Source organism: Hyalella azteca, unplaced genomic scaffold (assembly GCF_000764305.2).
Source record: "Hyalella azteca isolate HAZT.00-mixed unplaced genomic scaffold, Hazt_2.0.2 contig4725, whole genome shotgun sequence".
Taxonomy (NCBI): domain Eukaryota; kingdom Metazoa; phylum Arthropoda; class Malacostraca; order Amphipoda; family Hyalellidae; genus Hyalella; species Hyalella azteca.
The window spans coordinates 25941-37315 of NW_025934936.1; the positions used below are offsets into that span (position 1 = coordinate 25941).

At 42.7% G+C, this 11375-nt stretch overlaps 1 protein-coding gene across 2 annotated transcripts in view; it reads left to right on the plus strand.

Annotated features, from left to right (window-relative positions):
• The window catches only part of LOC108672075 (NFX1-type zinc finger-containing protein 1-like), a 29185-nt gene extending 18082 nt beyond the window's left edge, over window positions 1–11103 (plus strand). Inside the window, exons 8-16 of one of the 2 annotated variants that reach the window (XM_018159697.2) lie at window positions 560–688; window positions 1553–2641; window positions 2992–3335; window positions 4312–4423; window positions 5173–5399; window positions 5974–6215; window positions 6444–6586; window positions 6788–6946; window positions 9140–11103. In XM_018159697.2, coding sequence (XP_018015186.1) covers window positions 560–688; window positions 1553–2641; window positions 2992–3335; window positions 4312–4423; window positions 5173–5399; window positions 5974–6215; window positions 6444–6586; window positions 6788–6946; window positions 9140–9607 — 2913 coding nt within the window. In that variant the 3' untranslated portion in view covers window positions 9608–11103. The remainder of the gene's footprint in view (window positions 1–559; window positions 689–1552; window positions 2642–2991; window positions 3336–4311; window positions 4424–5172; window positions 5400–5973; window positions 6216–6443; window positions 6587–6787; window positions 6947–9139) is intronic. The other variant, XM_018159698.2, reaches the window with a different exon arrangement.
• Window positions 11104–11375: the final 272 nt, after the last annotated feature.

Below are 11375 nucleotides of genomic sequence, written 5' to 3' on the forward strand. Positions count from 1 at the left end.
CGAATAAAAAAGTCTTAGAATTCCGTTTTACATACGTGTACCGAATTTCGAATCGATCCGTCGATAAATAACAGATAAAATTCGGAGCAGACGCTCCCCTTAAGGGTTCAAGTTTATATGTAGATAGGATTCCCTGCTTGTTGCTACTCTACCCTAGCCGAGATATAGAGAAAACTTTTTTTTGTGTTTCTGGTGTCCATGCATCAGTTTCTATTGCTGCTCACCAATTCCTTTTAACTTTAAGATGTTGACATTGTTTTTGTCTCTTGTAGAAAACGTGCGTTAACTCTGAATCACCCGCCTCTTGTGGTCTGTATGTCGCAGAAAAGCTTGTTTGTATCAAAATTTCCCATCTTGTTTTAAAATATCCTCAACTTTTTAAGATAGCTTGCTTGTTCAGCTTGATAGCTGTAGTGCTCGTTATCTTCAGATCCACTTTGCTGTCTATACCTTTGAAATTGGGCTAAGTTATCTTCCAAGTAAGAAAACTGTTGATTGTAATTGCAGTAATCTTCTATGCAAGTTAACTCTTTAATTTGTGCAATTTGATCTTCTGCAGGAAACCGATGATAACAACAGCCACAGCAACGTCCACGAAGCAGAGTTCATCATGCGTCTGGCTCGTCACCTCGTCCTGCAAGGCTACGACCCAACGCTCTACTCCGGCCAGTTCTTCCTGCTGCGTAAAGTAAGTGAGGCTACGACCCGGAACATCAATTCAGAAGAGCTTGATGAGTAAACACAAAATGGTGACATTGCTTGATGCAAGACCATGAAAGTAATGGAAAGCAAACATAATATTTGACGACTTGCGTATAAAGTCTTGGTACGGATAGTCAAATATGGCGTAGATGGCCGTAACGCTTTATTTGTAGCGTGGAGAGTAAATATTTTCCAGTCCTCGTGAGATTTAGTACATTGATGCGTCGAAGACGAGAATTTAATGATCGTGTCAGCGGAAATTCTATTCGTTGAATGCAGACAGAATTCTATAAATCATCCATAATCACAGAAATCACAGCATTATTCATTATCCTTTCCATAGGGAAAAACAATTTTTTGCACGCTTTGTTGAAAATTGTGCACTTGCAAATGTTGCCCACCGTACGTAAACAAGTGCCACTTGTCTGCATTGTAATGCACTCGTCACAGTTGAACTTGAATTTCGTTTTCTGAACCGAAGATTACACAGTAAATTTAAAATTAACAGATTTTTTTCACAAAACTTCCCTGCAAATCCAAGTTGGCCTGCTCAAGAGAAATGGCTCAAATTCGTGAAGATTTCTGATTAATGGCTCATCATGTAACCTAGGTTTGATAGCTCTGTCTCTTATTCCCAATAAATCATAACTAGTTACCTAGCTTGTTTCATTATTAGACCCGCAATATCGTATTCTTGTAATGCTTCTCATCCTATACTTTGTGTACAGTGGTTAAAGACACATGAGGTGATTAATGCTACCACACAATTATTTTTTACTTCTGATATCATGTCCAAAGTTTCATGTGAGGAAAATATGCCTCCAAATCAATGACGTCTGCATATTTACAGGAACAACGGAAGTACAGCCCGACTTGCGACGGCATGCGCGTCACCATCGTTGACAATTACCAAGGCGAGGAGAACGACATCATCCTGTTGTCCCTGGTTCGCAGCAACGACTCAGGCAACGTGGGCTTCTTGAAGATCGAGAACCGCGTGTGCGTCGCTCTGTCGCGCGCCAAACTTGGACTCTTCATCATTGGTAACATGAAGCAACTTTGCCAGAGCTCTCCTCTTTGGATTAAAATTGAAAAATCCTTGACGGAAATCGATGGCCTTGGCGATGCTCTCGTCCTCAAATGTCAGAGCCATCCTGATCGCAAGGTTGCTGTCAAGACTGGTGAAGACTTCAGAACCATGAGTCCAGAAGGCGGCTGCACTCAGCCCTGTTCTGGCCACTTTCCAATGTGCGGCCACAAGTGTCCTCGGATTTGTCATCCGGATGATCCCAGTCATACAGAAAGCAAGTGTCGTGAGCCATGCGAAAGGAAATGTGATCGAAGAGGTCACCCTTGCCCTGCATTTTGTTATGAAACGTGTCCTCCTTGCACGGTTGATGTAGTGAAGGAACTTCCATGCGGTCACTCACACCTTGTACCATGTCACTTGCCACGAAAATCGTTCTTGTGCCCATCTAAAGTGGATAAAACTATTGAAAAATGTCGCCATGTTATTGAAATGCCCTGCCATCAGAATCCTGCAAAGAAGAAGTGTCCAAAGAAGTGTGACGTGCGCCTGGAATGTGGTCATTCATGCGACCAAACTTGCCACGTGGACTCAGACCCAGAGCACGTGAAGTATCTGTGCCAGTCACCATGCTCCCGCAACATGAAGGGCTGCTCGCAGGATCACAAATGCACTCTGTACTGTTGGCAGACCTGCCTCGAGTGTAATATTAAAGTTGAGAAGAAACTCCCATGCGGACACAAGGCTCAGCTCGCATGTCAGGATCCCGTGGATAGTTACAAATGCAAAGAGAGATGCCGCAAAGCGCTGCCCGAATGCGGCCATAACTGTTACCAACGCTGCAGTGAGCCCTGTGGTGGCTGTCGCGTCCTCGTTAGCAAAAACATCGATCAATGCGGACATCAAATCAAGGTACTTAACTAAACTCTTCCCTCTAACCTTTTAACTCGAACATGACTAATTGAAAGACAAATTAAGCTTATTTAATCTGGAAAATGCAAGGAAAAATGTTAATTTTACAGGAATAGTCTGAAACTTTCGTTTTAGATTTTGCTCGTTATTTCAGCTTCTAGTATTGTCCGGATATATTTATGGCCAGGTTTGGAAATGTACTTATGTGCACATTCGGCTTGCATAGAAAATCTTTAACTCGTTCCGATATTATGACTAATACTTCTCACTGCATAAGTACTTTTACTGGGACTCATCTTCTCGCATTCATGCGTGTCCATGGCTAAGATTGCCCTTCTCCATTGTGCCAGATGGAATGCGGCAAGACGCCCAATCCCTCGATGTGCAACAGCAAAGATTGTGGGCGCCGCCTGCCCTGCGGTCACAAGTGCCCGCGTCCCTGCAAGGAACCCTGTGGCGGCTGCCAGAAAATCGTTCCTGCGAGCGTCAGATGCATTGTGAAGGATCACGAGCTCTTGGTCCCCTGCAGCAGCCTGCCCCTGACTGAGCCCGACTACTCCCAGTGTCGTGTGCCGTGCGGGGCCAGCCTGAAATGTGGACACCGTTGCAAGGGCTCCTGTGGCTCCTGCCTTCATGGTCGCTTCCATCTGCCGTGTGCTGAGAAATGCGGACGAACGCTCGTGTGTGGTCACGTGTGAGTGCAATGGCCTTTTACTTACCATTGCTTCAAGAACGTTGGGTAGAATTATTCTTCTTTTTCTTCTTTTAGGGGTAGAATTATTCAGATTTTTGTGAAGTTGGTTATTTTTACGCTAATAAATATGGGGCAATCTGGAACTTGGAAACTGCATCAGTAGTTGGGTTGGTAGTGTTGGTTAGTGATCGATTAAAACTACGACACTTGACCATTCTTCAACCGCTAGAAAATATGATCTTTTGCTGTAAGTCATTTGTTTATGCTGTTGTGCATTTGTATTCTTTTCATCTAAGAGCACGTTCCATTAGATCTCAGCAGCAAGTTTTTGCGAAACTATTATGCTCCATCTCTCTCTCTGCTATTGCACGTCATTGCAATATTTATCAGGTGCTGCTCCATAGTTAAACTGATAGGTAATTACACCTTTCAAAGCGTTCGCAGGATACACGTCACGGCGTTTCTGTGATCTAATTAAGAGGGAGAGAGAGAGATATTATCGAGTCGAAAGACTCTGTAATATCTCGCCTGACAGCTCCATTCTCTGTGAATGCGCATCATTGCGATACTTATCAGGTGTCGGTACGCTTCTGGTGCAAGTATTCTCGTAGTGCCTATTTCAACCCTTTCGTGACTTGAGGGTATTTTCGGTCCCAAGCCACTACGTACGAATAGCATTGACGACGGTGAATGTATCCTAGAGCAAAGGGTTAAAATATAAATTTTATCGTCCCTTCTCTGCGTATCACTGCGATATTCATCAAGTGTTGGTATGTTGCAGATGCAAGTCGCCATGTATCAATTAATTTAAACTGTTAATTTGATTTTCGTTCTCTGCACATCACTGCGCTATTCATCAAGTGTTGCTATGTTTGCAGGTGTAAGTCGCCACTTATTGATTAGTTTAAACTATTAATTTGATTCTACGTTCTCTGCGTATCACTGCGCTATTCATCAAGTGTTGGTATGTTTGCAGATGCAAGTCGCCCTGCAGCGCCGCATGTCCGCCTTGCCAGGAGAAGTGTCGCTGGAAATGCTCCCACAGCCGCTGCAATAAAATCTGTGGCGCTCCGTGCACTCCATGCCAGGTAACGTGCAACTTATTTGTTTTTTTTTTAGTTAACTAACGCATCAAGTAGTTATTGAGGACTGCTAATTTTTCAAAATCTCCATTGTTAGTTTTATTGCAGGAGTAATTAAAACCGTGCTTGCAGGAGTCTCTTTCACTTTATTCCAGAATATCAAGATGCATCAAATCATATATCAAATGTTCTCTCGACATTAATAGATATTGAAATAATGAATAAATCAAGTGTAACGAATCTCGCATCAATACCGCAAAGGTCTTGATATGAGATTCGTGATACCTACCTTCGTAGTGAGGCTACGAGTTTGCTCAAGCTCTAAGCCCAGTCTGTTTTCTCCAGCCCACTAGCACAGAATGAAGGAAATTCTCGACAACACCTCACTGACCGAAGTTATAATTAAATAAGATTTTTTATGCCATTGTTGACTCTAAAAACTATTCAAGAAATAATTGAAGTTGTTTGACATTTCGGCGACGGGCAGTGTTCTATTTCAGAAGATTACTCCCATTTTATACGACGAGAAACCTATTTCATATGAGGGCCTCGGATAGTAATGTGTCTAAGAAATTCTTGATGAATCTTGCTGCGATTTTCTTAAAATGCGTTGGATTTTGCTTTTATATTGATTACTCTGTCACCAGGAGCCCTGCAGCATCGAGTACCAGCATCAGACGGTAACGAGACTCTGAGGTACTATTGGTTGATTATTTGAGGATTTTTTTTTATTAAATTGTTTTCTCTGTCACCAGGAGCCCTGCAGCAGTGAGTGCGAGCACCAGGCAGTGCGGTGCTCGAAGAAGTGCGGTGAGGCCTGCGACCAGGAGCCTTGCGAGGAACCGTGTCCCAAAACACTGGCGTGTGGCCACCCTTGCGTGGGTCTCTGTGGAGACCCCTGCCCTCCGCTGTGCCGCGAATGTAACTTCGACAAACTTACGGAATTTGAACTCATCTGCAACGAAAAGGACCCAGACGCCCGGTTAGTGAAACATTGCAAGTAGTTTTTTTTTTGCTACGAGCTAAATTTTTTGTCATTACGGTTGATCACGTGAGGTTTTGATTCTTCGTTTTTCAGCTGCAAATTATATCGCAGTAGAATTGAATCTCCCATCGTTCATCGTTTAAGTATGAATATGAAAGTCATCATAAATCTTCCTAATGCCTGCTTACTAACATACTATTACCCATGTGGATTATGAGTGCTTACTTAAGTTCTTGTTCATCACCCTACGTAATACGTAATGATGATTTCGTGCTAGGCTACAAGGCTGGGTGCTGCAATATACTATTGTCCAATACCATATACAATAATTATTATTAGTCTTTACATGGGATCCTGCTCTTCACCCTACGTAAAGATGATCTGTCATGTTCGTGCAGCTAAAAGACCGTGGGCTGCAATTATATGATTATTTATAATGATTTTTTTGATGATCTGTCATGGCCGTGCAGCTAAAAGATCGTGGGCTGCAATTATATGATCATTCATAATGATTATAAGTCTTTAATTATTGACCTGTTCGTCACCCTACGTAATGACGATCTCGTGTCAGGTTCGTGCTGCTGCAAGACTGTGGTCACACCATTGAACATGATGGCCTCTCTGGCTGGCTCCATCAGACGGCCGACAATAGCGTGCAGATGAAGCAATGCCCACGTTGCAAGACCCCCATCTACAACAACCGTCGTTTCAACGCTCTCATCCTCGAGACTTATAAGGATGTCCAAACTGTGCTCTTCAAACATAGCGGCCAGCAAGTTCCTACCTTGAAACAGATAGTGGAAAAATTCCCAAGTCAGTCAAACACTTCAAATATCGAGACCTAAGTGATTTAACCATACCTAATTTTCACTGTTTTCCCTTTTTTACATGTGTGGTACTTTTCGAGTAAATTGCTTCCATGTTCTTGGTCTCACAACGAAGCATGCTACTAATTTGCAAGAAATCATGTCCTATTTTTAATTAGTTGCAAACATTTTTTACGAACCTTTCACGTTCACAATCAGTGCATTTTCTCTGCAGCAGAAAACATGGTCAATGACGCTGGACAGCCTGGTCTTGAACTGGACAATTCCCTGTTTTTCCTGGATTGCATCTCCAAGAGTCAAATGCGCAAGACCGTCTCCAACTACATGAACGCGCTGCAATCTTCTAAACTCAAGGGAGTACGTTTTTTATTGGTATTCAGCGTGTGGAAGCGTCGTAAGAATTTAATTTATAGTATTAAATTCCTTAAAATCAGTTTTGAAGGTTTTTAATTTTACGAGCCATTGTTGGAAAAATCTGTTCATTGCTGCCCTTGCGAGTGAAATCTCTTGAGGTGTATTTTTGAATTAGAGAGATTTTCAAACTGTTTTTAATTCCAGCCGAAAGCTCGCTCTAAGGAATTCAAGTTGGATGCTGCGCAGCTACATCTGTTGAATTTCCAAGCGGACGTGGTCATCATGGCCAAGAAGATCCACGATGAGCTTGACCGGTCGCTTAAAAAAGACCTGGAGCGCGTGATGGAACGAGTCATGAGTCAGGTGAGTGAGGGTCAATAGACGTGCCGGCGGTGCAGTGTGATGGAGCGAGTCATGAGTCAGGTGAGTGAGGGTCAATAGACACAGTGTGATGGAGCGAGTCATGAGAGGGCCAATAGACGTGCCGGCGTTGCAGTGTGATGGAGCGAGTCATGAGAGGGCCAATAGACGTGCCGGCGGTGCATTGTGATGGAGCGAGTCATGAGAGGGTCAATAGACGTGCCGGCGTTGCAGTGTAATGAAGCGAGTCATGAGCAGTATGATTACTCGTTCCATCATTAGCAGTATTATGGAGCGAGTCAACGTGCCAGTGATGAGATTTGAACGGCTGACATACGTACCAAAATGACGTAAATCTGAAAATTGCGCTGGTATGTGATTTCATGTCTTCTCATCAGTATTAATTAGTCATCGTTGCCGTGTCAGTGGTTATCAGTTGCTGTCTTTCTCCATTGAACGTAAATTCTACGTTTTGCTGGTGTGTAGAAACATAGCTTTGTTTGCGTAGTGAATCCCTTAGGAAATGTTCCTTTCATACCCGTAGGGAGTGTGTGTGTCGGATCAGTTTTCGAACGAAGCAGCGTGCGAGTTGTCACGCATTGCCACCTCCAACGCGGTCATCAAAATCACTGCCAGAACGAGGGGATCTTCTGAAACTGGCATTGACGTGCATTCTGAAGTGGCATTGACGCGCATTGCTCTTTTCGTGGCGCCGCGCGACGTCTTTACCAAACAATTTGACGACCAAGTACAGGAGCTATTGAAGGAGTGTCAGAAGTACTACTCAGGACTGGGGATATCACCGCAGGAACGAATGCAAATAAAGCAAGCCCTCAATTTTGCTGGATCTGGCCACTGGTACAAGTGTCCTCGCGGTCACGTCTACGCCATCGGCAACTGTGGTCTCGCTAACCAAGTGTCGAGGTGCCCTGAAGCAGGCTGTGGTGCCGTCATTGGGGGACATCACTACCAGCTGGACGGATCCAATACCCTTGCTACTGAAATGGAGTGAGCGCGGGGTGTAAACTAAGCTATGGTGCCGTCAATGTGGACATCACTTGCAGCTGGTCGGATCCAATACCCTTGCTACTGAAATTGAGTTAGCGCGGGGTGTAAACTAAGCTATGGTGCCGTCATTGTGGGCATCACAGGCAGCTGCTCGGATCCAATACCCTAGCTACTGAAATGGAGTGAGCGCGGAGAGTAAACTAAGCTATGGTGCCGTCATTGTGGGCATCACAGGCAGCTGCTCGGATCAAATACCCTAGCNATACCCTTGCTACTGAAATGGAGTGAGCGCGGGGTGTAAACTAAGCTATAGTGCCGTCAATGTGGGCATCACTTGCAGCTGCACGGATCCAATACTCGGCCCCTATAATGGAGTGAGCGCGGTGTGTGAACAAAGCTGTGGTGCCGTCATTGGTGAATATCGTTTGCAGCTGGATGGATCTAATACCCGTGCTTCTGAAATGAACTAAACGTCATTGCAGTGTGTTCGAACTGGATCCCCTTTTCTTTGTATGCAAAATTACATGCTCGTAAATAGCGACTCTTAAAAATATTAAGTTTAATTCGTGGTGAGAAGTCCGTGTCTTAGCATTTCTAGTTCCGGGCAAAAATGACAATATGTAAGAGTGAGGCTATTCATGTGAAAAATGTTGAATGGAGTTTCTGTTCAAGCATCGTAGTAGCGTAGCTTCGTTGTTTCGGGATGTTTACTACATGAATGGAATTTTCATCCAGAAGGAAACTCAGCGGCTTATGCTGTGCAATACGGTCTTGCTAATTCAATTCATGTAGGACGTACAATTTGTAAGTAAATATTTTATCATTATTTTTTAGAACTAAAATTTAGTTTTGTTTGTTCGGGCAAGGATTTTAGTTGCGTTCGAAACCCGACGTCGGAAGAAGGAAAAGTTATTGAATTATTTCGATCACGAAATGGAAGCTAACGCGTTCACTCCGATATGTATGGTTTTGTCTTCTGTTCCTGGAAGTATTTAGTACTGTCTAATTTTTTTACTTCTTGAAACACTGCGATTTGATCATCGTACACCGTAACTTTTAATCAATAGAAATTGTATTTCATGTTCATTTTTTCTGTGCTCATCTGCTCGAACAAAGCATGATCTATTTTATTCGAAAAAAATGTTCAAGTTTTTCTTGCGTTCCCTGACGATGACTTCTCTATGGCAGAATGTAAGCGTGGTGAGTCAGTTCATGGAGGAGGTGCACTGCGAACTTCAGCGCATTCGCTATGTCTCGATCATGAAGAGCGTCCGAACTCGTGGTCACAACGATCGGTTCTTGGAGACTGTACGAGAAATCGACGCACTCATGGATCCAACCCGCGTCTTCACAGCGCAAGTGGAAAGAGACGTGAAAGCGCTTCTAAAGATTTGTGAAACTTTCATTGGTAGCCTGGGCATCTCTAACGAAGAGAGACTTCTAGTTTTGAAGGCAATGCATGACGTCAAGAAGGGTGCGTGGTACAAGTGCCCCAATGGGCACATTTACTGCATCACCGAGTGTGGTGGCGCCATGCAGACGGCCGTGTGTCCTGATTGTGGCGCCGGTATTGGCGGAGGTAGTCATCGTCTTCGCTCTGACAACCGCGTGGCGTCTGAAATGGATGGAGCGACCGCCCATGCCTGGCCGCAGTGATATCCTTGAAACTTTCTTGTACGAAAATATACGAATTTTAACTCTGCAATGGGCTCGGTAGTGACTTATTGTTTCATATGTTGATGCTGGGGGTTCTTGGAAGCCATGGTATCTTGCGCCTTTTCTTTTCAGCTGAGTTCCCTTACAAGTCTACAGGTCAAGTGTCCCGGACAGTGCAAGACGCACAAGTTTTGTTACTACGTATTAACTGTTTTTCTTACGATCTGCACGCGAAAAGTATGTATCCCGAGTTCGAAACCTGAATGGAAAGCGACGGCAATTACATTGTTAGAATTTTCATAGTATATTGTGCACAGAAAAGGACGTTTGATTTTCATAGCTTAATTAAAGATCACTGCGTGCCACGCTTATTTATGTTGTGCTATATTGCTTCACAAAGGCCCGTCTTATTTTTAACCTGTACCTAAAGTAATTATTGCGATGTAATTATTTTATTACGATGAACATGTTTTTTGGTTTATTTTTGATTTTCCACAGACTGGTGATTTTGATTCTTTCTCGATTCTAATGTAGCAGTTACAGTATTTTGGTCTGTGATGCATGGCTGTTATAAGGTGTCTACAGAATAATGATCGGGGTGTGTAATTACCTGCCCAAATCATAGCAATTGCCTGCCTGATGTTAATTTGAACTTCTGCTTGTGAATAAATGGAATGCCATGCTGGATAGGCGCTTGTGAGTGTTTCCACACGAATTAGTGGAGTATAATAGTATAAAATTTCTATCTTCGTCACGTCGTGATTATATATCTTTATTTATGTGGGTTACATCGCAGCACTCCGTGTGGCCAATACTAATGATTTATTGTGATACGCTGCATGTGATACTACAGCTTCAGATTGCCTTTATAACTGTAGTCGGATTTAACAAAAGCTTTATCTTCGTTTTAGTGGTAATGAAGTGTTGTATCATGAGCAATGTCTTGTCTCAAAAAGGATGCATTATTAAATGTTATTGCACGTTTTTAATGCAGTATTTGCGTAAGCATATATTTTTAAGCATTATTCTCAGTTATGTTCCATAAGAAACGCCACTAAGCGTCTCGTGCAAACTTGTTGATGAAGACTAAGCAATTATTCGGGCTGAATGGTAAGACATCTCTCCTGCAGCATCTCAACTTGATGAATTTACTGATTAATTCACTAATCACTATGAATTTTTTACCCTAGAAAAGTATGAACGTGAATAAAAATTGTTTTGTCACCATGTATTCCTTTATACACGACTTGATAATGTATTCTATTTACTTTGTTACAATAGTTCATTACATTATTCAGTACGATTTCCCTCTATCTTTGGGGCACTATCATTTCGCATTATTTTGTGAGCTTTCCAATAAATAACTTTTATGATATTAGTCACGAGTTAGAGAGTGATGAACATTACTCATCGAATTCTTTGACAACGTGTTTGCAGTGATTTACAGTTTTTTCGTTTGGTTTTTTGGTATTCAGTGAATAAAAGTGTTGCACTCACAATTTGTTTTGTTACTCCTGACCATCAAATTCTCGAGACATGAATATTTTCTATTTTTAAATGCGAGGCAGGGCAACTGTTCCGTTGACCCAAACACAGCATTTTGAGCTTATTTCAAACGAGAAAATTGTTGAATTGTTGATCTCTCATCTTATTTTCTTCAAACTGATTGAAAAGTCTTGCGTGGAAAAAGATCTTGGAGTTTGTGTCGACAGGGAGCTAAAATTTTATATGCAAATTGAAACGCAAGTTAATACATCCAATAAACTGC